The sequence below is a fragment of the Puma concolor genome, chromosome D1 (assembly GCF_028749965.1).
Source record: "Puma concolor isolate L17-30 chromosome D1, mPumCon1.1.hap2, whole genome shotgun sequence".
NCBI lineage: Eukaryota > Metazoa > Chordata > Mammalia > Carnivora > Felidae > Puma > Puma concolor.
Genome location: NC_141676.1, coordinates 7,682,340 through 7,710,046, shown reverse-complemented (window position 1 = coordinate 7,710,046; position 27,707 = coordinate 7,682,340). Strand labels below are relative to the sequence as shown.

At 60.6% G+C, this 27,707-nt stretch overlaps 2 protein-coding genes across 4 annotated transcripts; one reads left to right on the top strand and one right to left on the bottom strand.

The window, feature by feature from the left end:
* The first annotated feature begins 234 nt into the window (after positions 1-234).
* On the top strand, positions 235-17,284 carry PLCB3 (phospholipase C beta 3). 2 transcript variants are annotated; one of them, XM_086677056.1, is made up of 31 exons: positions 235-491; positions 2,995-3,072; positions 3,337-3,405; positions 3,487-3,627; positions 3,865-3,944; positions 4,026-4,079; positions 4,169-4,244; positions 4,348-4,448; positions 4,967-5,133; positions 5,219-5,365; positions 6,294-6,534; positions 6,712-6,796; positions 6,875-7,061; positions 7,866-8,071; positions 8,991-9,087; positions 9,175-9,259; positions 9,530-9,654; positions 9,939-10,093; positions 10,174-10,335; positions 10,975-11,074; positions 11,169-11,273; positions 11,495-11,586; positions 12,847-12,991; positions 13,082-13,117; positions 13,214-13,406; positions 13,767-13,908; positions 14,006-14,082; positions 14,201-14,290; positions 14,374-14,431; positions 14,814-14,900; positions 14,989-17,284. In XM_086677056.1, exons 1-31 carry the CDS (start codon positions 393-395, stop codon positions 15,190-15,192), a joined length of 3,684 nt encoding a protein of 1,227 aa, XP_086533182.1. In that variant the 5' UTR covers positions 235-392; the 3' UTR covers positions 15,193-17,284. The 2 variants fall into 2 exon arrangements, with proteins under 2 accessions (XP_086533182.1, XP_086533181.1); XM_086677055.1 differs by having other exon boundaries at positions 13,701-13,908.
* A 484-nt stretch (positions 17,285-17,768) lies between these two features.
* On the bottom strand, positions 17,769-27,691 carry BAD (BCL2 associated agonist of cell death). Of its 2 annotated transcripts, none has more exons than XM_086677062.1 (4): positions 27,588-27,691; positions 26,601-26,795; positions 18,812-19,005; positions 17,769-18,266 (listed from the first exon to the last, which is right to left on the bottom strand). In XM_086677062.1, the coding sequence occupies exons 2-4, from the start codon at positions 26,785-26,787 to the stop codon at positions 18,141-18,143; spliced, it is 507 nt and encodes a 168-aa protein (XP_086533188.1). In that variant the 5' UTR covers positions 26,788-26,795; positions 27,588-27,691; the 3' UTR covers positions 17,769-18,140. The 2 variants fall into 2 exon arrangements, with proteins under 2 accessions (XP_086533188.1, XP_025771378.1); XM_025915593.2 differs by lacking the exon at positions 27,588-27,691 and adding an exon at positions 27,069-27,183.
* Between the last annotated feature and the right edge of the window lie 16 nt (positions 27,692-27,707).

The following is a 27,707-nucleotide window of genomic DNA, read 5'->3' as shown; positions in this document are numbered from 1 at the left end:
CTGTACCCCTAACAATCGCCCTGGCGCCAAGCGCTCTCCTCCAACCCCAAGCAAGTCCAGAAGAGCACCCCCTGCGAAGTGCCGGGGTCCAGGTATGTCCCTGCCCCATCCCCCCCTGGCTGCAGTCGCCGCCCCGACCGCCAGGGGGAGCCGCGGACGCGGGGCGGGCGGGCCCGACGCGACAGGGAGGGGCGGGGCCAAAGCGGCCCCGCCCCCGCCCCGCCCCACCCGGGCCCCGCCGATTCTCTGGTCTGTCCGGGACAGACTGGCGGGCGGGCGGGCGCTGACGCCGCGGGGCCGGAGCGGGCCGTGCGGGAGCGCGCGGACGGAGCAGCGGCGCCGTCGGTCCCCGTCGGGGCTCCGTGGGTCCCCGACTCGCCCCCGGCCGGGCCATGGCGGGCGCCAGGCCCGGCGTCCACGCGCTGCAGCTGGAGCCGCCCACCGTGGTAGAGACCCTGCGGCGCGGGAGTAAGTTCATCAAATGGGACGAGGTAAGCGCGGGGGCCCCCTGTTCCACCCAGATCCTGGGACTCCCTCGCTGAAACTCAGTCAGATGCCGGGGACCCCCCACCCGAGCCTGGGCTGGCCACGGTGCCCCCCCCCCCAAGCCAGTCTCGCTTGTGCTCCGGAAACTTGAGTCCCCAGTCGTGCCCGTAATGAAGACTTTGGCCCCCAACCCCACCCCCAATCCCTTCAGCTGTGGAAAATTTGGATTTCCACTCCTTGGCCCGGAGACCTTGAACCCCAATGAATCCCGGACCCCCCTTTTCACTCGCTCTTTCCACCCCTCCCTCCCGGTCTAATTCTGGTTCCCCCAACCCCGGCCTGGTCCCCAGACCATTGCCCAGCACTAGACTCTGGCTGGAGGACCCTGGCCCCCAATCTGGCTCAGCGCACCCCCATTCTTCCTAGTACCCTAGCCTGAACATTGTTCTCCATTCATCACTTTTTCACCCTATTCTTGCTGCACCCTTTTGCCCTGCTTCAGGAGCCCATCCCAGCTCAAGGCTCAGGAGAGAGCACCAAGTCACCCCCTAGTGGAGTCTTTGCCCCCCAAGTTCCTCCACTCCTGGGGAACTTTGCTCTCCACTTCTTAGCATCAGGGACTTTGAAACCCAATAAATCCTGGCCCCCCTTTCTACCGCCCCTGCCCCTGGTGCTTCCTAGAGGCCCCGGCCCCCACCTGCAGCTCCCCGCCCCTTCCTGCGCCCCACCCTCGTTTTTACACCGCCCCCTCCTCTGCCCCCCTGGGCCCCTCCTTCCCCAGGGCCTCCACCCCGCCTGCCTGAGCCTCCCCGCTGCTCCTTCCCAGTCAGGCCAGAGGCCTGGAAGACTCTGAGCTCCTTTCCGGCTGGGTGGGGCGGGTAGGCGTGGGAGCTGGGGGGAGGGGCTGGGGGCGTGGCCTGAGGCAGCAGGTGTGCCTTAGAGGGGTGCCTGGGAACTCCAGGGACCAGAGGAGACCCCTCCCCCCAGTCTCGCGCAAGGGAAAAGTTTCTTCTTTTCCTTCCAGTGTGATAAACCCAAATAAGGAAGTGGGAACTGGGAGAGGGCCCTGGGGGTGGGGTGGGGGTTGCTGACTGGGACTTGGGGCTGAAGAGCAGGGGGCCTGGACTGTTTTTGAAGGCCAGACACCAGGGAAGGGGCAGGGGAAGGCCCTGGGGTCGGTACCCACAGAACTCCCCTCTCCTCACACTACTGGGGGACCTGAGCCCCAGGGCAAGGTTGAGAACCCCAGAGAGGGGCTGACGATGGGCGTCAGCACAGTGAGGCGGGGAGGTCCCCGCATCCCTAAAGTTCCAAGGCCTCCTGTCCTTTGTAAGCAAAGAGATGGGCGGGGCTGGTTGCAGATCCATTCTCCAGAAAAGGAAACTGAGTCTGGAAAGTAGAGACTAACTCCGGTCCCCATAATGGGGTGGCAGCTGAGGCCACGAGCTGAGAGCCTAGCAGGAGTCTTGCTTCCTTGCTGCCCAGGCCATGGGACTCTGGAGCCATACTGCCTGCGAGCAGGTCCTAGCACCTCCTTTTGACCTTAAGCAAGCACCTCGCCTCCCTGTGCCTCGGAATCCTCATCTGTTAAATGGGAAGTAGGATAGCACGGACTTCATAAGGTTGTTAGGAGGACTGAGTGAGCTCATAGAGGGCCACTTGGTCTGGATGACCCTCCCCCCAGCTCTGGCTGCTCGTCCTGGCCTGAGTCGCACAAGGGTGGCCCTGGGAGTGTGCCAGGGACCAGATCCTCCTCAGAAAATGGAGCTGGCATACCCTTCCTTGTCTTTCTGCCAGCTGCAGGGTTGTTTGAGGGAAGGGAAGACAGAATTCACCGTCTAGTCCCAAGGACAGGGTGAGTCCCCTTCTGGGGGGACTCAGTCTGTGTCCTGTAAGGTAGGGGGAGCCACAAGACTGTGAGACTCCAGTTGGGTGCAGGGTTGGGGGGGGGGTGGGTCATGGGCTTTGAGGCAGATGTAAGGGCTGACTGGTTGTCATGAGGCCCTGAGGGACACAAACAAAAGCTGTGGAAGTCAGACTTCCAAACCCTCTGCTTTCATTCCGTAAATATTCTGCAGGGGGCTCCAGGGGCCTCCGACCACTAGGGAGCTGTCAGACCCTCTGAGGAAATTGAGCCCAGGGTTGGGGTCTGGGGAGGGGGGGTCAGATTTCATGGGTAGAGAAGGAAGGAGAGGATATCCTAGCAGAGGAGCAACAGTGGAAAAGCTGGAGGACGGGAAAGGGAGTCAGTGGTCCCTGTGACTGAGTCTTAGAGTAGGATACAGGTGAGGGCGGGAGGGGCATTAGGACCCCAAATGTCACGCCAGGGACAGTCGCGTGAGCTTTATCCAAGAACCGTAGGGAACCGCAAAGGACCTGTGGGCTGGATGAGGCTTCGTTTTCACTCAGTGGCAGGAGCACTGGGGTGGATGGCCGGAGGGAGTCCAGGGATCAAGCCTGGGCCACAGCCCTCACTCACTGACCCCTGCTTTCCCGTCCCGTCCCCAGGAGGCTTCCAGTCGGAACCTGGTGACCCTGCGTGTGGACCCCAATGGCTTCTTCCTGTACTGGACAGGACCCAACATGGTGAGGGTGGGCACTGGTACAACTTGCTCAGGTCTAGGACCCCTGGCCCCGACCCTTGAATCCCTCCTACCCACCCAGGAGGGTGGGGCCCAGCTGCTGGCTGACCTCTCCCACGGCTCCCTGGACAGGAAGTGCTAAGGGCGGGGGCTGAGGCTGGGGCTACAGCAGGGGGTAGCCACTCCCTGGCCCAGGGGGCAGATCTTGGGGGCCCCTGGCTCCCGCCCCATAGCCTCTGAGACCTACTCTGGCATCTGGTTTCCCCAGGAGGTGGACACCCTGGACATCAGTTCCATCAGGGACACGCGGACGGGCCGTTATGCCCGCCTGCCCAAGGTGAGTGATGGGGTCCCGGACCGAGGGTGGGAGCGAAGCCTTGGGGGGACCCCTCTTTACCCTTGGCTTTCAACTACTCAGGACCCCAAGATCCGAGAGGTGCTGGGCTTTGGAGGCCCTGACACCCGGCTGGAGGAGAAGTTGATGACAGTGGTGGCCGGGCCAGACCCAGTGAATACAACATTCTTGAACTTCATGGCCGTGCAGGATGACACAGCCAAGGTGGGCTGGGGCCAAAGGGTCGGCCCTGGGGAGCCTCACTGCTGAGTCAGCCATCACTTAGTGAGCATCCATTGTGTCCTAGGCTGTTCTCTACCCCTATTTCTAATCAGCCTCTGACAAGGCAGTATTTAAGCACTTCACTATGGACGTACCTGGTTCTGGGTGTGGGCTGGGGCTGGGCCAACCCCTCTGTTCCCCGTTCACTCACCCCCCCCACCCTGTCTCCTGACCCCTCAGGTCTGGACCGAGGAGCTGTTCAAGCTGGCTATGAACATCCTGGCTCAGAACGCCTCCCGGAACACCTTTCTGAGAAAAGCGTGAGTCCCGGGCCTGCCTGGGGGGTGTCGGGGGTTCAGGTGGCCACGCCCAAGGCGTGACCCTTCTGCCTGCCTCCCCAGATACACCAAGCTGAAGCTGCAGGTGAACCAGGATGGACGGATCCCAGTGAAGAAGTGAGTACCCCTTGCCTCAGCACCTTCTCTCCTGCCCCCACCTTAGTGACCTTTGCCCCCACTGACTCTGACCCCTCTCACCTGCTCAGCATCCTGAAGATGTTCTCAGCAGATAAGAAGCGCGTCGAGACTGCGCTGGAATCCTGTGGCCTCAATTTCAACCGGGTGAGGAGGCCGGGACAGGAGCAACGGAGGATGTCACGGAGGGTGTCTGGTCTCTTGGGGCTCCCTGCCTCTCGGGTTCTCACCCCACGCTTCTGGTCCCCAGAGTGAGTCCATCCGGCCCGACGAGTTCTCCTTGGAAATCTTCGAGCGGTTCCTGAATAAGCTGTGTCTGCGGCCAGACATTGACAAGATCCTGCTGGAGATGTGAGCAGGGCTGGGCCCACCTCCCAGCCCCCAGAGCGCTGTGTCTGGCCTCTGCCGGCATTCCTTCATTCCGGCACAGCCAGGGGAAGTGGCACGGCCGGGGGTCCCCGTGCGCCAGGGCTGGGGCCGAGGCTGTGCCGTGAACTGCTCTGTGCTGATCCTTGGCTGGGGTTACTTTCACCAGCCTGTGCCCGGGGCTGGGGACCGAGGGGCTTCGATGTGCTGTGGGACTTTGCCTGAGCTCACACAGCGAGTGAAGACTGGGGCTGAAGTTGGGAAGCAGGCATAGCGGGCCAAACACTCTGTGGCCTCCAAAGCCCTTGCTAATGTCAATGCCGGCACCTGGTGGTGAGGAGGGTGGATGGGAAAACTGAGGCCCAGGGGGCACAGCCGTTTGCCCAAGTCCCAATCAGCAGGTGCTAGAGCCAGGCCCAGAACTTTCCTCTTCTCCCCGGGGCGAGGGCCTGGAGCAGGGGCTGTAGAGGCTCTAACCTGACTCAGCTTCCTACCCCCTTTAGAGGCGCCAAGGGCAAGCCATACCTGACGCTGGAGCAGCTCATGGACTTCATCAACCAGAAGCAACGGGACCCGAGGCTCAACGAAGTGCTGTATCCACCCCTGCGGCCCTCCCAGGCCCGGCTGCTCATTGAGAAGTATGAGCCCAACCAGCAGTTCCTGGAACGAGGTGAGCTGGAGGGGAGCCAGTCGGAGTTGGGGGCTGGCAGCAGGAGGCGCCCCAACTGACCCGGCTGAGCCCACCCATCCCCCAGACCAGATGTCCATGGAGGGCTTCAGCCGCTACCTGGGGGGTGAGGAGAATGGAATCCTGCCCTTGGAGGCCCTGGATCTGAGCGCAGACATGACCCAGCCGCTAAGCGCCTACTTCATCAACTCCTCACACAACACCTATCTCACAGGTGAGTGAGCCACCCTCGGGCAGCTGGAGCGGTGGCATCCATGACCTCTGCCCCTCACGTCACCTCCCTCATTTGGAGGTGACCCGTCCTAGGGATGCAGGCAGGGAACGGGCAGCCTACCCCAGGGGAGCGGGGCTTCCCTGCGTGGGCACATTTCCCAGATGGCCCAGAAGCCTTTGCTGGGGAAGGGCTGGCCTGCGAAGGGACACTGAGGCTGGGCGCAGGTCACCGTGTGGTGGGCTTCGGAAGGAAGGAGGCCGGAGGCGGGATGGCTGCTGGGGCAGGTAGAAGAGGTGAGAGGGAGTGAGAGAAGGAGGCAGGGCTAGACCAGGGCACCGGAGGCATTTGGATTTATCCTAAGTGGCGGGGAAGGGCTTTTCGGAGGGTGTTATTCAGGGGAGGCGATGAGGCCCAATAAAGGGAGCAGGTGCTCTGCAGAGATTGCATGGGAGGCAGCGAGGGGCCTCCCCGGGCAGGAGGTGATGGAGGCTATCCCAGGGCGGCGGCAGGCAGTGAAAGGAGGAAAGGGAAACGAAGGGCCGTGGGGTGTTGGGGACAACTCTCCACTTGAGGCCAGTAGATAGGAGGGGGATGTTTATCTGAGAGAGGATGAGCCCCGGCGAAGGAACCAGCCATCAGCCAGCCCTGCTCGATGCTGACTCTGCCCGGTTTGGATGGATGCCAGGGGCTGGGTGGCAGGACGTGGGCCCCGCCCTGGGGGATTTTAGGAGAGATGATGCTGGTTCCACAGTGAATTAAGGAGTGATGGAGGGCTGGCCAGACAGCGTGCCAGGGCCGGGCCGGGCCGGGCCGCCGCGGGGGCCTCTGCGTCTCCAGCATGGCTGGTTAAGGGGCCGTGGCGGGCCTGGGGAGGAGGGTGAGGACCCCGGCTGGCCGGGCGGCTGTGGTGATGGAGCCTGGCCGCCAGCGGGGCAGCTGGCTGGGACGTCGTCGGTGGAGATGTACCGGCAGGCACTGCTCTGGGGCTGCCGCTGCGTGGAGCTGGACGTGTGGAAAGGGCGGCCCCCGGAGGAGGAGCCCTTTATCACCCACGGCTTCACCATGACCACCGAGGTGCCGCTGCGAGACGTGCTGGAGGCCATTGCGGAAACCGCCTTCAAGACCTCGCCCTACCCTGTCATCCTCTCCTTCGAGAACCACGTGGACTCGTGAGTGGGCCCCTGACCCAGGGATCCCCCCGATCGGCCCAAGACAGCCATCCCACCAGGGCACTCTTTGTTCCTGTGACCCTCTGACCCCGAGGGCCTTTGGTCTCCCCTGGGGACTGAAGTCAGCTTCACCCCACCCTGTCCAGGAACTTCTGACCTTTGACCTTGGCCCCACAGGGCAAAGCAGCAGGCCAAGATGGCCGAGTACTGTCGTTCGATCTTCGGGGACGCGCTGCTCATCGACCCACTGGACAAGTACCCGGTATGAGGGCTTGGCCCTGGGGCAGGGCGTGGGGGGTGAGGGCGCCCCTGCAGGCCCTGACCTGTCTGTGCCCGCCAGCTGGCCCCAGGCGTCCCCCTGCCCAGCCCCCAGGACCTGATGGGCCGCATCCTGGTGAAGAACAAGAAGCGACACCAGCCCAGCACTGGTGTCCCCAACAGCTCCATTCGCAAGCGGCCGCTGGAGCAGAGCAACTCGGCCCTGAGCGAGAGCTCTGCCGCCACCGAGCCCTCCTCACCTCAGCTCGGTATGGCCCCTGCCCGGCCTTCACCCCCGATCCTGACCCTGAACTCTTAACCTCACTGAGTTCCACCTCCCCAGTGACGCTCCTGCGGCTCCCGGCCTGACCTCCCTCCCCGCGGGGTCTCTTACTGCCACGCAGCTGATGATGGGACCTCTGACCCCTGTCCCCGGGCACACACTGACTTCACTGAACTATAGCCCAGCTGGATTTGGTTCCATCCGATTTCTGACCCCTCAACCTCAGTTTCCCACCTCGCAGAGCCCTCCTGTTAACCAGATTATGACCCTGAATTCTGACCTCTGGCCTCTGACCTCCATGAACTACCTCCTCATGCTTCGGGTGTGGCCCTCAGACCTCCAACCCCTCTTCTGTGACCCCCACTGAGTCCGTCTACCCCTTGGTTATGATTTTAGCTAACCCTTGACCTCTCACTTTATCGAAGTCCCCTGGGCATGTGACCCCGACCGCTCACGTCACTGAGCCACCTCGTTGGGTATGGCTCTGATTGACGCCTGACTTGGGAATCCCACTGTGTCATCCTTTACCCCCACTGCCAAGGCACCTGTATCTCAGTTCCTGGCTTCTCACCCTTCTGAGCCACGCTACCTACCTCTCTGATGGATAGGACTCTGGACCCTGACCTTTGATCCGTGACCCCTATGCACTACTCTTGGCTTCTGCTCCTACCCCTAGCCACGCTGCCCTGAGATCACCCCCTGACCTCCCCACTGAGTCGCCTCCACACACAGCCCCTCGTGGCTCCTGAGTGTCTATGTTTGAGGACCCCTGTGGCCCTGTTTTCTGCAGGGTCCCCCAGCTCTGACAGCTGCCTGGGCCTGAGCAATGGGGAAGAGCCGGGCCTTGAGAAGCCCAGCCTGGAGCCTCGGAAGTCTCTGGGCGAGGAGGGGCTACAGCGGGGCCCTGATGCTCTTGGATCTGCCGACCGTGAGGATGAGGAGGAAGACGAGGAAGAGGAGGAACAGGCAGATCCCAAAAAGCCGACCTCAGATGAGGTCAGTCCCACAGGCGGGAAGAGGCAGACGCAGCGTGTTTTAATTCCCCAAGCGTTTGCTGAACACCTACTGTGTGCCAGACACAGCACTGTGTACTGGGTCTGACCATGATCAGATGTTATCCCTGTTCTCTTGGAGTTCCCAGGGTGTGTGGGGGGATGGGGGGAGGAGGGGGTCATAGGTACATAGGCACGGAAGCAAGTGTGAAGTTATGCTCATGACTGGGCCGGGGGAGGGTGAGTTAGGGGGCAGAACTGGGGGGAAGAAGGAGAGACTGACCTGGGCGGGGAGGTTAGGCGATTAGACCTGAGGAAGAGGAACATCACGTACGTACATACGCGTGTGTACAAAGGCCCTGTGGCAGGACTGGAGAGTGCAGGAAGGGGCAGTGTAAGACAAGGGAGTGTTGAGTTCCAAGAGGAGCCGCGGTGACAGGAAAGATGGATCCTGAGGTCAGATTTGGGAGGGGACCAGAGTGGGGAAGGGTGTGTGCGGGTGTGTGCAGGCGTGGCCAAGCTCAGCATTGAGGGTGTCAAGTTCAAGGCTCTTGGTGGGTCACCCGAGAGAGGAGATGGCAAGGTGGTAGTTGGAAATAATGGCTCGTCTGCACGTGAATAACCGAGTCCCTGGGGTTGGGTGATGAGTGCCAGCTTCCAAGGATCAGGGAGGCAGGAGGCAAAGGAGGAAGGTGGGGCCCAGGGCACGTCGCCAAGGCTCCAGAGAGAAGCCTGTGGGGCAGATGGGACCAGGACTGACGGTCCACGGAGCGGCCGGGGCCCTTGCTGAGAGCCACTGGGCAGTGCAATTGCAGAGGCGGGCAGAGGGTCAGGACCTCCCTCCTGGCAGGGGGCAGATGAGGCAACTTCCAGCTGATGGCCGGGGGGCATGGCCCTGCCGACCCTGTCTTTGGCGGCCACAGGGCACTGCCAGCAGTGAAGTCAATGCCACTGAGGAGATGTCAACACTCGTCAACTACATCGAGCCTGTCAAGTTCAAGTCCTTTGAGGCTGCTCGAAGTGAGTGGGGTGGGAGATGGTGGGAGTAGGAGCCAGCCCAGCCTCTCCAGACTTGACCCCTTCCCCCGCCCCCCCCCCCCTCCCCAGAGAGGAACAAATGCTTCGAGATGTCATCCTTCGTGGAAACCAAGGCCATGGAGCAACTGACCAAGAGCCCCATGGAGTTTGTGGAGTATCCTTCCGCATTGCCGGGGCTGGCGGACCAGGGTGGGGGTGCTCACAGGCGGGCCGGATGTTCTGATCCCACTTAGCCACCTGCGCAGGGTCCTCACCCTCGAGCACCTTGGCCTGGGCTTGGGGCTAGCCTGGGAGACTGCATGGGGGCTAGGCCGAGAGGCAGGGGGGCCGGAGGGGCAGAGGCCGGGAAGGGGGTTCACAGGAACGCAGGGTGGGCCTGGGGCGGGGGCCGGTAAAAAGCATGGCCCCTGACTGCCCACCTCAGATACAATAAACAACAGCTCAGCCGCATCTACCCCAAGGGCACCCGCGTGGACTCCTCCAACTACATGCCCCAGCTCTTCTGGAACGTGGGCTGCCAGCTTGTGGCCCTCAACTTTCAGACCCTGGGTGAGCACCAGCCTGCCTCGACCCCCCGGCTTCCAACCTCGCCAGTTTCTGCTCTGCGACCCTGCTGACCTTGTCCGAAAGGACTTCTGACTTCCTGATCCCAGATCTCCAGACCAAACCAAGACCTTGGCTCACCTCAACTCCTGACCTTGGCTGACCTTTCCCCCTGATCCCACTTGATCTGACCCTCCCGGTCCCCGGTCCTCCCTCTGCATTGAACTGTCCTTCCCGACTCCTGACCCCAGGGGGCTGGCTGACCTTTGCCGTCCCCACGTCACCCCCAGATGTGGCGATGCAGCTCAACGCGGGTGTGTTTGAGTACAACGGGCGCAGCGGCTACCTGCTCAAGCCCGAGTTCATGCGGCGGCCGGACAAGTCCTTCGACCCCTTCACCGAAGTCATTGTGGACGGCATCGTGGCCAATGCCTTGCGGGTCAAGGTGGGGCCAGGGGAGGGCCCCGGCAGGGTGTCCTGGGGGCGGGACTCTTCGCAGCCACCTCACCCTCCTGGCCCCCTCAGGTGATCTCGGGGCAGTTCCTGTCCGACAGGAAGGTGGGCATCTACGTGGAGGTGGACATGTTTGGCCTCCCCGTTGACACACGGCGCAAATACCGCACTCGGACGTCTCAGGGGAACTCATTCAATCCTGTGTGGGATGAGGAACCCTTTGACTTCCCCAAGGTGAGCCCGGGGCCTGCACCCGCCCCGCCGGGCCCTCGGGGCAGCAGGAAGCAGGTGCATGGGTTGGTGGTCAGGAGTTGGAAGGCGGGTGCGCCTGTCACCTCCAGGCCCCGCGTGTGACAGGGTCAGGCCTGGGCTCCTTGCCCTCTGCAGCCTTTAAGAAGAGGACAGGAAGGTGAGACAGCAGGAGGGCCTGCAGCGCCCCCCATGAGGAGCGGGGGCAGCCCACCCCCTCGCTCAGGCAGGAAGGACCTGTCCGAGATCACAGCCGCAGGCTCACGCCAGCTCTGGCCCGCCTCCCGGAGGGACTGGACCTCGGTGCGCCGCTAGGGTGGGTGTGGCTCCGTCCCAGACTCAAGGCTCACTGGACAGTTTCTAACCTGGCCATGACCAGGACCGTCCCATGAGAGCGGTGCCTGGAGGGGTCTGCCCGTTCTCTCCGCTGCTCGCCATCGGTTTGGCCAGGCCGTGGAGGCCACCACTGGTTCAGTGGCGACGGTGACCGATGGTCAGTGATTGGGTCAGCTCGTCTGAGGGTCCACTCGGAGCGCTGGCCTTGGTGGGTGTGGTCAGCTGTGGCCCTGTGGACGCGGTGGCCGTGGGTCAGTTCCCTGTCTCAGCACCGGTCTGGGCCCTCAGGTGGTGCTCCCCACGCTGGCTTCGCTGCGCATCGCGGCCTTTGAGGAAGGCGGCAAGTTTGTGGGGCATCGGATTCTGCCCGTCTCTGCCATCCGTTCAGGTGAGGCCAGCTGGGCTCTGGGAAGCACAGGGGCGGTGTGTGCGGGTACCCGGTGGGGCCCAGCCACCTTGCCGTCCCCCCCCCCCCCCCCCAGGGTACCACTACATTTGCCTGCGGAACGAGGCCAACCAGCCGCTCTGCCTGCCAGCCCTGCTCATATACACCGAAGCCTCCGACTACATTCCTGATGACCACCAGGGTGAGCAGGGGCGGGGGGTGGGGGGCTGGCCAGGCAGGGTGGGGGACAGGCGTGCCGGCAGGGTCCGGCAGTGGCTGAGCCAGGTGGCCCCAGCTGAGGGTGGTGAACAGCCCTGAGGGCGGGTTTGGGTTCCGTGGTCCTTCCGTGAAACCAGAGCAGTGGGGAAGGTGTGGCCCCGGGGGTTCTGTCTCTGAGACCCTTGCCCTCTGCTCCCCACCCAGACTACGCAGAGGCCCTGATCAACCCCATCAAGCATGTCAGCCTGATGGACCAGAGGGCCAAGCAGTTGGCCGCCCTCATCGGGGAGAGCGAGGTGAGCCAGGGCAGATCAGGGGCGAGCGGGAGACAGCAGGCTCCGGGTGACTTGGACCCTTGGGGCTGCTGGGGGTGTGGGTGGGGTGGGGCGGTGAGGGCTGATCTCTGGACCCCGTCTTCTCCACGCTCCCCTGCCCGCACTGCCCTATCCCAGTGCCAGCTGGTGGTCTGGCTCCTCTCCCCGAGTGGAGCTGTTCACTGCCTTACTGTCGACGCCAGCCCGATGGCGTTCACCCACACCCTCTGCCTGCGGGGCCGGTTCCCCTTTTGGCTCCTCTCGTCCAGACTAGACAATAGAGCCAAGGGTATGCTGAGCGTCAGATCTGTGCCTGGCCCGGTGTGAGCTCTTTTCACCGACTCGACTCCTAGAATCCTCCCCCCCGCCCCCTGTCACCTGAGTCGGGTCCTGCCACCCCAGTGTAGAGATGGGGACACCGAGGCTCTCCAGCCGGGCCTCCAACGCCGGCCATTCTGCCATGCCGCCTGGTGTGGGGCCTCTGGCCTTTCAGACTCAGTAGGCTCAGCTGCCTTGGGTGACTGTCCACGTCGTAAGGAGGTGGAAACTACCCCTTTTGTGTGCGGGAGGCTTTCAGGACAGACCCGGGCTGGAACCTCTCCAGCTGAAGGGCAGGGTTCGGCTGCTTCACCAAAGCGGTTGGAAGCCACAGAAGCTTTTAAACCCTGGGGTCCTGGGGGCCAGGAGATGGGCAGTGGCTTCTGTGGGGAGGGGTCAGGAGCAGAGGCTTGCCCGCACAGCTAGAGCCGGTCCCCCGGGGCCTGTGGCAGGCAGAGAAAGGAGGCTGCTGGAGCTGTCCGCGGGAGAGGCTGGTGCCCACTCTGCGGTCACTTCCTTCATTGATTTAATCAGGAGCTAAGCAACGAGGAAGATGAGCAGCTGTGGGTGAGGGTGGAGGGGGACTGGGAAAGGGGGAGGAAGCTTGGGGTGGGGCCAAGGTTTTCCTGAACAATCTGGAAGTTCCTGAGCACATGCACGGGGGCCCGGCATCCTAGGGACGCGACCTCACGTTATCTGCCCCACACCCTGCGTGGAACCGGGGTTCTAGAAATGCTTACCTTATTACCTCTTATTTCTCTTGTGGGTGTTCAACAGCCCCATAATTCCAGATGGGGAGTCCAGGCCAGACGGGCCGAGGGAAGCGGACCAGGGGCATCGGGGAGCCCCGGGAGGTCGCGAAGGACAGAAGGGCCTGGAGAGAACGGCATTTCTGGAAAGAGCATTCTGCTTTCTCCCCCTCAGGCTCAGGTTGGCCCAGAAACGTGCCAGGAGACTCCATCTCAGCAGCCGGTGACCCCAAACCCCACACCCAGCACACTGGACATCTCCCCGCGCCGGCCCCCGGGCCCCGCCACGTCCCCTACCAGCCCCTCCCTCAGCAGCCCAGGTAAGGGGCAGCCTGGGCCCAGGGTGGGCTGAGGGGGCAGCTACGCTCTTCCGTCCGCCAGCCTCTCACGGCCCCGCCTCTGCTCTCCAGGGCAGCGCGACGACCTCATCGCCAGCCTCCTCTCAGGTGCGGGGCAGGGGCTGTTCTGGAGGGGGTGAGGCGCCCCTGCGGGGTTGGCCTGCCCCGGCCCAGCCCCGCCCACCTTTGCCCCGTCGCTCGCAGAGGTGGCCCCGGCCCCGCTGGACGAGCTCCGAGGCCACAAGGCTCTGGTGAAACTCCGGAGCCGGCAAGAGCGAGAGCTTCGGGAGCTGCACAAGAAGCATCAGCGGAAGGCGGTTGCCCTCACTCGCCGATTGCTCGACAGCTTGGCCCAGGCCCGGGCTGAGCGCAGGTGCCGGCAGCGGCCGGGTGTCCTGTGAGTGTCCAGACCAGGTTCACGCGAGTGTGTGCCGTGCGCGGTGACGGGAACGTGCAGGGGGGTGTGCGTGTGGGGTTCTTCACGAGGTGAGCTCCTTGACGCCCAGGGAGGAGGGTCCGGTGCCAGGGAGATAGAGTCTTCCCACGTTGGGTCCCGCCCTCCCTGCCGGGGAACTAGATCGCTCTAGAAGCCCCCCCACCCCCACGAGGAGCACGTATTTCCAGCAACCGGTGCCCACACAGGCTCCCGTCATTCGGATGGAACTGATGGGCCTCGTTGTTGGCATAACAGACACCGCCCTCCCAGCCCGAGTCCCTGTGACAACCTGAGTGTCACCCAGAGGGGTTCTTCCTGCAGAGGCGGGGAGGACGAGAAGGCGGAGGAGGAAGAGGTGAAGCGGTATCGAGAGTTCCAGAAGAGACAGGTGCAGAGTCTGCTGGAGCTGCGGGAGGCCCAGGCGGATACAGAGGCCGAGCGGAGGCTGGAGCATCTGCGACAGGTGAGGTGGGCGTGGGGGCAGCGAGCGGGGTGGGGGCCTGTCTCTCGGACAGACCCGGCCTCAGCCTGTGTCACCTGGTGGCCGTCCGTGTCCGCAGGCTCAACAGCGGCTCAGGGAGATCGTCCTGGATGCTCACGCCACCCAGTTCAAGCGGCTGAAGGAGACGAACGAGAGGTGAAGGCCAAGGATCCTGTGTGGGTGGGGCAGGGGGCTCCCTGGTGTTGTTAGGAGGAGGGGAGAGCCCCCAGACCTGCCCTCCACCCTTCCTCCTCCCCGCCACCGGCTCGTCCAGGGAGAAGAAGGAACTGCAGAAGATTCTGGACAGGAAGCGCCACAACAGTATCTCAGAAGCCAAGACAAGGGAGAAACATAAGAAGGAGGCGTAAGGGCACCGGGGCCAGGGGGGCTGGGGGCTGGGAGCCTGGGGGGCTGGGCACCGAGCCCACTCTGTCTTGCTCCCTGCAGGGAACTGACAGAGATTAACCGTCGGCACATCACCGAGTCCGTCAACTCCATCCGTCGGGTGAGTGAGGCTCAGGTCCCGCCGCAGCCCCCTCCTGTTCCTTCCTTCATTAGAAAACCATCTCAGTGCCTGGCCTATTGCTATATTATCCTAGAGGGACTTCTAGAACCTTTTCCCTCTGGGCCCCACAGCCCTCTCTTGCCCCCTGACATCCTATCTGGAGCCAGCTGCCTGTAACAGTGTCCCATGGCGTTGGAGTCTCTGTCTGGAATGTCTGCTGGGTCACGTCAGAATCCTGGCCCCGCAGCTCTGGGGGGGGCTTGCACCTGCCTGACTTCTTCCGTAGCCAGAGCCCCAGGGCCCTGACCCCTCCCATAGGGACCCATGGCTGAGCCTCCCCCCTACCAACTGCCCGCCCCCCCCCCCCCCCCACTCCCCACAGCTGGAGGAGGCCCAGAAGCAGCGGCACGAACGCCTTGTGGCCGGGCAGCAGCAGGTGCTGCAGCAGCTAGCCGAAGAAGAGCCCAAGGTGAGGCCTTGGATGAGGCGGGCAGGAGGCAGGCAGGGCGCTGGGCGGCCCGGCCTCGCCTGTGATACTCCCCCTCCTCCCCCCGCAGCTGCTGGCCCAACTGGCCCAGGAGTGTCAGGAACAGCGGGCACGGCTGCCCCAGGAGGCCTGCCGGAGCCTGCTGGGCGAGACGCCGGAGGGGCTGGGGGACGGGCGTCTGGTGGCCTGTGCCAGCAATGGTCACGCACCTGGGAGCGGCGGGCACCTGTCTGGCGCTGACTCAGAGAGCCAAGAGGAGAATACGAAGCTCTGAACTGGCTGAGCGAGAGGTGGCCACAGGATGAGTGCTGGGAGGGCAGGAAGCTAAGACACTAAGGCTCTTTTTTTTTGTTTTTGTTTTTTTTTTTAACTTTTTATCTTTAGAAATTTTATTTTTTTAAACCGGGGCAAGCACCCCACACTAACCCCCTTACTTCACCCTCCTGGGGCCCCATTAGTCCCCAGCCCCTCCTTCCTGCCTTCAGTCCTAAGGAAGGTGCTGGGTCACTGGGGGCCGGGAGGTTTCTGCACTCCCTTGGTGCCCACACCCCAGAGTGGGGGTTGTCTCCCTCACTTCCCCCGGGAACACTGGCGGAGACTTTGAGCTCTGGGAAGTAGGGTCACCTTCTTGCTCTCTTCTTTGGGATTTTTTTTTTTTTTTTTTTTTTTTTTTTTTTTACATGAATAAAAGTGGATTTCAGGGACCCTGTGTGCAGTGTGGTCTGGGGTGGGGCAGTTCTGGAGAGGGCCCTGGGCCCTGTCTGGCTCTACGGGCTTCAGTTTCCTCATCTATAAAAAGGGTTTGTGGGGTTGAGGTCAGGCCCTTGGTGAAGGGTTGCTGGGTTTTAACCTTGAGACCTCCTTGCTGGGGGCCTGCAGATCTCCCCGGTGACCTGACATTAGAGGTCCTGTGGCCTCCCCCCACACTTTCCCGCCTTTATGTCCTCTGTCTCGGGCCTATCGCTTCTTCCCCCCTCCCCCCACCTCTCATTACTTTTCTCCCTCCTGGGCCCTTCTTGTCCTCCCTTCACAAAGGCTTAGGCCTCTGCTTCAGGAAGCCTTCCCTGCCCCCCCTTCCTGTTGCCTGATATGACCCAAGCACCCAGCATCTTCCGACGAGGCGGTTCTGGGCCCCTCGCAGGCAGTTGACTCTAACTGGGGATGGACCTTGTCAGCTCAGAACCTGCCCGACATCAGGGGACCGGACCTGGGCTCTCGGGTGATACGCTAGGTGGGGAATGGGTGGACCTAGTAGTGACCCTTCTCCCAAGGGACTCTTGGGAGAAGGGAAGCTGACAGTCACAGATGCATACAGGGACTGGGAGACCCAGCATCCCCCTCATCCCTGTGAGGGAGATGTTATGCCTGTTTTACAGATGAGGAAACTGAGGCCCAGAGCAGAAGTCCCGTGTGCCAGGCCACAGCTAAGTCAAGATGTCCTGACCTGGAGGCAGGGCGGGCCTGGACCTTCTATGGCAGACTGTCTTCCGGCCAGGTTGGAGGGGACCTGCTCCATGCTGCTCTCTCCTGTCTCTGGACAGCATGGAGTGGCAGAGACCCCGCAGTGAGGGTGCGGCTAGGTTCTGCTGCAGGGTCAGGCTGGCACTTCTTCAAGGCCTCTCCCGGCTTCCTGGCTTCCTGGGCCGACTGCCTCCCTCCTCCAGAGGAAGGCAGCCTCTTATCTGGGCTTATCTCCTGCCAATTGAGTGTTTTCTTTCTTTGTTTTTGCTGCAGTCTCAGGCAAACAGGGCGGGGAGGCCAGAGAGAAAAGGCTGCCAGAGCAAGGCCCTTCCCAGGGCTGGGGGCCTCTCCCCTTTGCCCTGCTCCCTCAGGGTTAATACCGTTATTGTCCAGACCTTCCCGGCTTCTGGGGTCAGGCCTTGTCCTGTCCCCCGATCGGCCTACCGTATTCCCGTATTCCGTGACCAAGTCCTATCCTCCCGATTTGGCTCACCACTACCTTACAGAAGAAACACTCCATGTTAGTCCCCGGATCCTCAAAGGCCAGGCTAAACTCCAAACTCCTGGGTATGACATTCCAGACCCCCAGAATCCTGGCCTCTGCTGCTCCCCCATATCCTTTCATGGGTCCACTCTTTTTCTCTGCTGGGAATGACAGCTTCCTTCCCCATCTCTCTTTTTAAGTAAGTCCCAGCTCTAACTCACCTCTGCCCTGGCCCTCACCCCGGTACCAGTCCCTGTTAACAGCACTCAGCTGGCGGTAACTCCACTCTGAGAGGCTGGCTCACCTCTGCCAGGAAGCTTCTGACGGCAGCGGGGCTGTTGTGGCCTAATTCATCTTTGTATACTCTTTACAAAGCGCTGGCTGGTCTATAGGGGGCGCCAATAAATCTTTCTGGAATTGAGCTCGGAGCCCTGCTCCCAGGTCCTGGTGAAGCTTTTCGGTTCCCTAGTGATCAGTCCATTCACAGCTCTTGGGACCAGCCTTCTTCCATCGTCCCCTCCCCCGCTTTGTGCGTCCGGCCAGTTCCCTGAACAGAGCTGGCCCCAGGCCGACCACACAGTAGCTGTTTGAAAGGACTGACCCAAATAGGAACCACTGACCCTCCCCGGGGGACGGCGACACGGTTTGCAGGGTGCGGAATAACAGCGGCCGGCCGGCTTGCAGTTCCCAATGACCATATTAGAGATAAGGACCTGGAGGTCCCCGAGGCCAGGCAGTCCTGGCTCTGGTCGCAGCATGGACCCCTTCCTGGTCTCGGTTCCAGGATGTCACTCAAAAAGAGCCTCCTTTTCCCTTATGTGTAAGACGGCGGCATCTTTCGAACTGTCCGCGCTAGCGTTTCCCCTGCCTGCGAAGCCCCAAGCGACGGAGAGGGGAGACTCGGCGGCACAAACACGGGCTTTATTAGCACGCTTCGTTGCGAGCGATGGCCCGCACCGATACCGCGGAGGAGAGGGTTCTGGTGAAGTTGGGGTTTCCCGCACTTGCAACTTGGCGCTGGCGCGCGCCGGGGGCGGGGTCACGGGGCCATTTCCGGCGGCTAAGGGCGGCTAAACTTCAAAACTTCCGATAGAGCCCAAACCCTCCATGCTCCTCGCACACACCGGAAGAGAATCAGGTTTGGGTCAGATCGCCTCCTTCGAAAAGGAAAGGACCGATCTTCTTTTTTGCAGAAGTCTTGCCAAAACGACTTCCGCCCACACCCAAGATGGCCGCCGCCGGCGCCGGGAGCGGGGAGTTTCGGGCTGTGGGACGGGTCACTGGGAGGGGGCGGAGCCTCCTCTCCCCAAGTTCCGATCCCACCAGGACTGGATGAAGCGCGTCCAGCTGGGGCTTTGCCGCATCTGCGTCGCTGTGCCCGCGCTCCTCGGGCGTGGAAGTCCCTTCGGGGTGGGAGGAGGAAAGGGTTACATGAGTTAGCTTCTCCTGGCATCCCGAGTCGGAGCCCTCCACCTCCGGAATCCCACCGCTGAGAAGCGGCGGACCTAAAGACCGTAGATTCCAGCATGCCGTGTACCGAGGGGGCCTCCTGACCACTTTAGGAAGCTCGAAGGATCGCTTGGGCTCTTAGGAATGAGACTGGTTAGATCCTAGACACTATGCCAGGGGTGCGGGGAGAGGACGCCTAGGACCCTGTAAGCGCCAGAGTCGGAGACTTAGCATCTAGAAGACTGGAGGGCAGTTCAAAAAAAAGTAATTCTTTAGTTGAGGCCTAAGAACCCGGATATCCGAAAGGGGCCGACCGGGAGCACAAATACCAGCATGCCTCGTGCCCCAAGGATTTGGGGAACCCAGGAGCTTTAGCTTTCTGAAGCACGACCTGGACTACAGATACCGGCATGCCACGGGACTCAGGCACGGTCCAACTACAGCGGGAAGAGGCGTTCCGGAACTACAGATCCCGACATGCTTTCGGGCCGGCGCTCACCTTGAAGGAGCCCTGGAACTCGTCGCTCATCCTCCGGAGCTCGCGGCCGTAGCGCAGGGCAGCCCAGAGGTTGGGGGGCGCTGAGCGCGAGCGACCCCGGAAAGGGCTGGGCTCTTCCTCCTCCGTCCCTTCATCCTCCTCGGTCCCGGCGGGGTACGAGCTGTGGCGACTCCGGGTCTCCACAGCCCCAGCGCCTGCACAGGGGGCGGGGGCGATGTGAATCTCAACTCCTCTGCGCCCCCAGCCTTGCCGAAGCCCTCAGCACTAGCTCCCCGCCCGCGGATGTCACAGTACGCGTCGTCGGAGCCCCCGTTGAGTTCCTTCGTATGTAAATCAAGCGAAGCTCATGGGGCTTTTGTGAAGATTCAAATTAGCTTCTCGTGAATCCCACAAATCTTAATTGAACCCCAATAATGGGCCCAGGCCCTTAGTGTATTAAATGGCCTTCCTCTGTGTCTAGCACAAAATAGTATAGTTTTCAGCGCAAGACCATGGGCCCTCCCAGCCCTTCTGGGGACCAGTCCCCTGGATGAGGAGTCAAGGCTGAACTCCCAGTTCTGCAAGTGATCTGCAGGTGCCCATTTGTCTCACTGTCTTGGCCTAGGGAGACCTTAGGCGCCCCCCCCCCCCCCCAAACAAGAACCTGTCAGCAACATATCTGTACCTCCCAAAGCACTTGCTTTGGAGAATGAGTCTGGAAGGGTCTGCTGACTTCTTAAGGTGATGATTATGGAGCGCTCACTATGTGCTAGCCTCATTATGCTCCTAGCCATCCTAAGAAGTGAGTACTAACACTGCCTCCATTTTACAGATGAGAAGACGGAGGCTTAGAGAGTTGAGACTTGCCCAGGGTCACACAATGTGAAGCTCTCACGAAGTCCCTAGAGGTTGGCTGGCAACTGGAGTCCAGCGAATTAACCATTGAGCTATACCTCTTCCCTCGTCAGACCACCCTTCAACTCCCAGAGCTCACGTGCTTACCTCTGTGTGGGGATAAACCCATCCGCTACTAGTGGCCGTGTAAAGGTCCCAAAATAGAGTATGAAAGTGTAAGCCGAAGGCATTCGCAGCTACCTCCCCGTGTTGAGTTTGTCTGGCCTGTGTTCTGTGTACCGTCCCCCCACTCCTGCCAACCCCACCCCCATATCCAGACCAACAGAGACCTAGAACCACTCCCAGGAGCAAAACCCCAGAGCTACATTAATAAGAGTGCCAGACAGCACGGAGCAAATGCAGGGGGACAGGTTTGGCGTCCACAGCAAGGCACATCTGTCAGGGAAGGCATTTTGGAGGAAGTAAAGTTTAGGCCAGGCTTTGAGGCCAGGGGATAACAGTGTCTCATCCTCTCGCCAAGAACCTAACACAAAGCCCTGTGGGTCACTTTCAGGGGCTGCAGGGCCCCCATGGGGCCCAGCTCCAGATACATGGCTAAGAAAGCCGAGAAGGGAAGAAAATGCCGGATCCGGAACGGCCTCGGCTAAGAGGAGGGATCAGAGCTCCCGGCTGTTCTGAGCTTCACCACGGTCCAGGCCTGGAGGGCAGGTGGGAACTCCAAGGTAGACGTGGGGAACAGGAAGCTAAATCGGAAATCGGCATCGGGGATAGAGTCTGGACGAGTCAGGAATAGAAAGACCCCTGATGAGAACAGGCCCATCTGAGGGGCACTGTCCGGTTCTGTGGGGAGCAGGCAGAGGCAAGGGTCCACAGCTAGATGGGCCCCAGCTCCGCCAGATTCCTGCTTTGTGAGCTTGGGCCCTGTCCTAACCTGTTGGGGCCTCACTGCCTTCCTCCGTGACCTGGGGGCAATCCCTGTCTCCGAGGACCACCCCGACAACTGATGAGACCAGCAGAGCACCATATTCTGCCCCTTTTATATCCCGAAGCCTCCCAGCTTCCCAGTGAGGCAGACATTAAGTCCTCCCTATATGACCGACGAAGAAACGGAGTCACCTAGAGGTGAGGAACTAGCCGGAGGTCACACAGCCAGCCGGCTGCTTAAGCGCTCAAGGAACACCCGCTGTTCTTTGCTGGCTTTTAAAAAACACCCGGGACCATCACGTGACAGATACAAGGTCCAAGACTCAGAAAGTGAATGGCTTGCAGGGGGGCACTTGGTCTGGGCACTGCCCCCTCACCCAGGAACCAGAACAAGCAGAAGTGTTCCCTGTGTGTCAATTCATTACATCCCCAGCACACTCTGTGAGGAAGGTTCCTCACAGCCCCCATTTTACAGGGGAGAAAACCAAGGCACAGAGAGGGTAGGTAACTTCCCCAATGTCACACAGCTAGTAGGTGGCAGAGCTGGGATCCAAACCCAACCATTCTGGCTCCGGGGCGTAAAGCCCCCATGTTTAATGCTCGTGCCCCAGGTTCCCAACAGCGCACCGTGGGCCACCCTGGGGGTCCAGTGTGGGGAGGACACCTCTGGGCCTTCTGTGAGTGCCAGCTCTACCGGGAGCCCATCCTAGGGGTAGGTTTTTGTTTTGTTTTGTTTTGTTTTGTTTTGTTTTGTTTTGTTTTGTTTTGTTTTGTTTCACCAGAGCCATGGGTTTAGTAATGCCGATCCAACCATTGTCAAATGGTGATCATTTGTATAAACAGCTTTTTTTTTTTTTTTTTTTTTAACTAAGCTTTTAAAAGTCTCCTTCTCTCTACTGGGAAAAAAACCCAAAAAACAACAACTGAAGAATTTTCTGTGAATTCCCTGGGGTCACTCTGAACCATCCCACCCTCAAATCAGTTCTCAGCCACACGCGATCCCTGGGCAGGGCAGAGGTGGCCTCTTCCCACTCTGGGGAAGTGAAGTGGGTGGGAGAGGGCGTGGCTTCTGCCTGGGGGTCTGGGGGTGAGCTTGGGTGGCTGCTGGGGCTCGTCCACTCACACCGTTTTCTCAGAGAGCCCGCCTGAGGCGGGGGTGGGGGAGCGGGAGAGGCCTCTGGCTGGAGGAACCCCAAGCCCCAGCAAAGCTTCAAGTTCTTCACCAGGGGGCTCCAGGGTCAGCGCGTGGGGCTGGACACATCCACGTTCAGGCTTCTGAGAGCATCCTGACCCACTTAATTAAATTAAAATCGTGGTGTTCCCTGGGGCACCTGGGTGGCTCAGTCGGTTAAGGGTCCGGCTCTTGATTTCGGTTTCGATCATGATCTCACGGTTCATCGGTTCAAGGAGCCTGCTTGGGATTCTCTTTCTTTCTGCCCTTCCCCTGCTCACAGGCACTCTCACACATGCTCTCTCTCTCTCTGACTCAAAATAAATAAATAAAAACCGAAAAAACAGAAACCGTGGTTTCCAGGCAACGTGAGGCAGTGAAGCTTTCCCATTAGGCAACGCTGGTTTGGATCCTGCCCCCTACTACGGGCTGGGGCTCACATACTGCTCACCCCGCCAGCGGGTAGCACGCCCGGCACCTGCAGGCCTCAGCCCAGACTCCCTGTCTACCCTAAAGTCATGTGGGGTACAAAAATCCCTTACTGGCCTGCAAAGAACACAACCCGTCTTGCTCAGAGCTGATGAGATCAGAAAACACTCTAAAGTAGGCGCTGGCAAATGTTTTTTTATAAAGGACCCGAAAGTAAGCATTCGGGGCACCGCAGGCCACACAGTCTCTGTTACAGCTTTGGGGTCATTGCTCGGAAGAAGCTGTAAACAATATATAATTGGCGATGTTCGTGTATTCTACTAAAATTTCAAAAATATCAAAGCCATTCTTAGTTCATGGGCTGACCAAATAAAAAAAAAAAAAAGAAAAAGGGATTTAGCCTGTGGCTGTGGTTTGCCAACCCCTGCTCTAAACTCAACTGTATCTGTCTTCTGCCTGGAGCCTTCAATGACTCCCCACTGCCCAGGAGGTATAGTCCAAACTCCTCGGTGTGGCTTTCAAGGCCTATACATACATTCTCGTTCTAACTTCTACTCTTCTTGTCCACATATTGACTCAGCAGATCCCCGCTACAACCCGATGAGGGAGGACTAGTTCTCTTCTCATTTTACAGATGGGAAAACTGAGGCAGACAGACAGTTAACTAGCCTGCTCAAGCTCAACCTGCTAACAGAAGGCGGACTGACGTCTGAACCCTGCGGTCTGACCACTGGGCGTCCTTCCTTCCCTCTCTGCCGTCCACACACCCACAGCTCGCCACCCACCTGCCTGTCCCAGGCACTGGGCTATGCCCTGAGGCTGTCACAGCCCCAGATGTGGCTGCATCCCTGCCCCGGAGACATTTCCAGTCCAGTCCCGCAGGGGCCAAGGGTCAGGGAATATGAAGAGTGACAGGACTCTGCCCGTCTGGAGGGTCCAGGGGCTGTGGCTCGGGCAGGCCATTGGCACTTGTGGATCTTTTATGGGGAAATCACTTGCTTTTTATTTTTTATTTTATTTATTTACTTTTGAGAGAGAGAGAAGGAACAAGTGAGCAAGGAGCAGAGAGGGGAGGAAAGAGCGAGAGAGGGGGACAGAAAGAGAAGAGAAAATCCATGAGGGGCAGAGAGAGACAGAGAGAGAGAGAAAGAAGCAGGGCTCACCCGAAGCGGCGCTCAAGCTCACCCAATGCGGGGCTCGAACTCCCGACCCAAGAGATCATGACCTGAGCTGAAATCAGATGCTTAACTGACTGAGCCACCCAGGCGCCCCTCATTTGCTTTTTAGATGTTGAAAACTAAGTCAAAAGTTTAAGAACTCCTGTGCAGCTCTCTCGTGCCATGGCTACCTTCTCCCCTGCTGCCCTCCTCACACGTCCCTCCGCTCCTTATTGCTGCTTCGGACTATTCTCACTCCCCGCTTCCCCATCTAGTTTCTCGGGTTGTGCCCCCCCTGGCACCCCCACCCCCTGTCCTCATTCATCCGCGGGGATCCAACGAGTCGTCCCCCCTCACAGCCACCTGCTCCTTGCCCCTCCTTCTCCAGCCCTGCCCTCACTCTCAGCCCCGTGGACAGGACCTTCAATAACTCCACCCCCAGCCTCCCACCTCCTTCCTGGCTGGCCCCCCACCTCGGTCGCCCACTCTGGCCATGCAAGAATTCCCGGGGCAAGCTTCCACCCCACACCGGCCATTCTCGCCCTTGTAGACACCCTCAAGCACCCCTCCCTAGCTGGGCTGAGGCAGACACAGCTCTGGTGAAACTCCAGCTCCCTGCCTGCCCCCACGGCCACCCACCAGCCGCCAGTGCGCCTGGAGGAGAGCACAGCCAGGCCACCTCCGCCGAAATTCGCGGCCGCAAAACCCAGTGGCGCCCTTGACGTTGCCCAGCACGCTTTCCGTACCTCGCGCTTGGGGAGAGTCGATCACTTTAAACCTGATCCTCTCTCCTTCAATCCCCATCCTCACTCCCGGCTCAGGACTTGGCTTCCTTTCCTGGAGAAACTGGAAGCACCCACAAGAGAGACTTCTACTCGTTTCCACGAAGCATCTACCCACCACGACGCGCGCACCCACGTCCGCTGCCCCGCGTTTAGTTGGGCCACCCCTCCCCGGGCACCGGACACCCTCTCTCTTACTCAAGGACATCACTCCAGCTAGCCTGCCTTCTCTCCCGCAGCCAGTAGTCCCCTGGCTCCTGAATTACTCCCATCAGCTCCTAAACGTGCTATTTTCTTTTCCCTTTCTAGAAAACAAACAAAAAAAAGTAAACAAACCCTTCCTTGACCTTCGTTGGGCCTTCGGCTGCCGCCCACCTCTCTGCTCCCTTTCCTGGAGCACAGCTGCCCAAAGCGGGTTCTCCTTTCTGTCTCCACCGCTTCCTCCCGTTATCCCTCGCCGCTGAACTGAGGTCAGCCCTCCAGCCACCTCGCCACCCAAACTGCAAAGGCCCCACGTTGGCAACTCCAGCAGGCTACTCCTAGGCCTCCTCCGGACAGAAGCACCCGCTTGCTGCGCAGGCCTTGCTTGCCCCCGGCTTCCCTCCCAGACGGCCTCCCGTTCCCGCTGCTCCTCGGCTGCTGCCCTCCAAAGACCCAAGCTCCAGGCCCGGCCCAGGCCCTTGCCTGTCTACACTCGCTCCCTGGGCCTCCCAGAACGCTACATCAGTGACGGACAACTCCCGCGCCTACAAATCCCGCCTTGGCCATATCCCTGCTGGAAACCTCCAGCTGGGTGCCCAAAAGGCACCTCTAACCTGACCTGGCCCAAACGAGGCTCCCGATTTTGGCGCAGCTCCGCCAGACTTGGGAGCCACCCCGTCCTTCCGGGTGCCCGAGCCAGACTCCTGGCAGCCATCCCTGACTCCTCTCTTTCCCTCACGCCCCGCGTCCAGCTGGTCGGCAAACCCTGCCAGTTCTACCTTCAGAATAAACCCAGAGTCCCGCTATCTCCAGGCCACCATCCTCCCTCGAAGGGGCTCTGGCGGCAGCCTCCTCTGGTGGCCCCACCGCTGCTTTACCCCACCGCGGATTAGTCTCAACACAGGGGCCCTGGTGGTGCTCTGGGTCCCAAATCCGATCGCCCTGCCTCGGCTCCAGGTGAAAGCCAAGGTCATTACACTGGCCTCTGAGGCCCGGCCCCTGCCCCGCTGCTGCCCCTCCCCGCCATCAATCCCTCACTGCCTCTCCAACTCCCCTCCCCTTTGGAGCCTAGACGGTGTCCTGCCCTCAGGGCCTCCGCATTTGCCCCTCCTTCCGCCAGATCTGTCTTTCCACAAATAGGGGCAGGGCGCACCCCTCACCACTTCCAACCTCTGCTCCACTGTGGCTTCTCACCGAGGCTGACCCTGACCACCTCAGTCAGAGTCACTCCCCCAGCCCCTGGAACCCTGGGTCCCAAAGAGAAAGGAATGACTGTTTCTTGCGCTGCCTCGCGGCGTCTGTCATCTTCGACACATCATATCATGTGTGTGTTTGTTTGTTTATGGCTTGTCTCTCCCCCGCTCAACTAGAAGAAACTGAGCACTTGATCTAGGGGATGAGGAGGAACAGCGAGGTGGGGGCTGGAAAGCTGCAGCGAGCAGAGCAAACAGTGAGTGCAAAGATCTGGATGTTAAAGAAGTTAAAGAAAGTCTGTGGAGTTCAGCGTGACAAAGTGTGCGCGTGCAGGCTGGGCAGGAGGACTCAGGAAGCCTTCTTGTTCCTGGAAATGGGGATGGGGTCTTTTAGGCCCCAGCAGGTCAGGGATATGAGTTTTGTTTTCAGGTCTCTATGGTTCTCCCAGGCGCAAAACCTATGTTGGGCGCAGGGGAGGTGGGCACTACTGAGAAACGGACACTGCTCTCCATCCTTCCATCTCAGCACTGGGTCCCCTGGGCCGGTGTGGGCAGACCTGCTGGTCCTGGAAGGGCTGTCTGTCTCTTGGAGTCACTTGCTCCTGGCAACTGGCAAGGATAGCCCCAGTGTGGGTGTGAGCCACAGGGCAGGAAAGAACATACCCGGGGGGGTCAGGCGCGATTTCAGGGAAGATGCAAAGCCAAGGGCAGGGCACCTTGGCGTCTTCCAGCCCTGCTTCCCACCAACAGCCAGATAAGTGTGACCTTAGGCAAGTCACTTCCCCTTTCTGGCTCACTGCCTGCCTCTAGGTGATTTCTGTCCTGGTCCTACACTAACGGCTCTACTCTTTGACCATGGACTATGCACTGGCACTATAATTAAGTGCTTCCTATATATTTCTGCTAATCGACCCAACAGCCCTACAATGGTGGTGATCATTTGCTCTGTTTCACAGAAGAGGAAACTGAGGTGCAGAGGAGGCCAGGGACTTACTCACAGCCACCCAGTGAGTGTGGATATGGCTGGCATACAGAGAGTTATTGGGCTGAGGGCAAGGCCAAGGCGGACAGGCAGGTGGTTGGGGGGTGAATACCTACCTCCATGGTGGTTGCTGCTGGCGGGCTGCCCCTGCTGGTGACCAGCTTCCCCGAGGAGGCCTGGGGCCGTCCGCTGGTGCTTGCCAGGGCCGCGGGGCCGGTCCCCTGTGGGGCTGGGGCCCAGGCCCCTATCCGTAGGGCTGGAGTCTTCCTGCTCACTGGGCTCAAACTCTGGGATCTGGAACATGCTCTGGGCTGTGGGGGCAAGATGGGAGGTAGTCAGGACACAGGGGGCATATGGTGTTTGGTGAAGGGAGGGGACAGCAGACACCTCTGGTTCTGTCTCCCACCTTAGAGCCCCAGGTCCACCCTGCCTCCCGGGCTCCCGTCTCTAGCTGGGCAGCTCGCTCGGCCTGTCCACCCACGACCTAAATCTCCTCTTTTGGAGCCTTGGTGCTGTGAAGTAGTCCCAGGCCCCTACCTAGGCCCCGGCCCAACCTGCCCTAGGTGACGGCCCACAAGTCTTACCCCAAGCCCGATCTCGAGGCCCCTGACCCGGGCCTGCCGCCTCCCTCCAGTACTGAGGCAGCCCGGCCCTAGTTGCCTGGGCAACGGGAACTGTCACCGACCCGGCCCAATCAGCTTTTGAAATGTCACTAGGGCTGGCCAGGGGGCGTGGCCGCTTCCGACCCAGTCTCCGCCCCCGCCGCGGGACTTGCTCCCTGCCTACCGCCTTCGTCCTGGGTCCCTTCCTCGCCTCCCGCTGCTCAGTTCCCGACATCCCTGGGCCTGGGACGTGTGTGGGAGCAGATAAGGGATTCTCAGGGGTCCACATTTGAAACCCGGAGACCAGCTTCTGCTGACAAGCCCTTCAGCCCCCTGGACTTTAGTCTCCACTCCTGTAAAATGGGGATAATGACACCTCCCTCAGGAGCCAGTGAACTTTGTAAACCGAGTGGTGACTACTGTGGGTGAAAACACTTTGCAAAGCTTTAGCCGAAGCTCAGCCGTCGGATGCATTCGTTGTTGCTGTGGTCACTGCTCTACCTGGATGCAATTGTTGTTGCTGTTGTCCCTGCTCCGAGTGGACTGGGTAGCCGGGTCGGGAAGTCCCGCTCCCTCTTCCCCCACAGTGGAAACCTCGCACCGCCCGCCTCGGGGGCACCA

Excerpts from the sequence above, each read along its gene's own strand:
- PLCB3 (XM_086677055.1), top strand. The coding sequence starts at position 393 with ATGGCGGGCGCCAGGCCCGGCGTCCACGCGCTGCAGCTGGAGCCGCCC. Across the intron at positions 3,073-3,336 it reads ACTGGACAGGACCCAACATG|GAGGTGGACACCCTGGACAT; the intron begins GTGAGGGTGGGC and ends TGGTTTCCCCAG. Across the intron at positions 9,260-9,529 it reads AGCCCCATGGAGTTTGTGGA|ATACAATAAACAACAGCTCA; the intron begins GTATCCTTCCGC and ends TGCCCACCTCAG.
- BAD (XM_086677062.1), bottom strand. The coding sequence starts at position 26,787 with ATGTTCCAGATCCCAGAGTTTGAGCCCAGTGAGCAGGAAGACTCCAGC. Across the intron at positions 19,006-26,600 it reads CAGCAGCAACCACCATGGAG|GCGCTGGGGCTGTGGAGACC; the intron begins GTAGGTATTCAC and ends CCCCCTGTGCAG. Across the intron at positions 18,267-18,811 it reads AGTTCCAGGGCTCCTTCAAG|GGACTTCCACGCCCGAGGAG; the intron begins GTGAGCGCCGGC and ends CCCACCCCGAAG.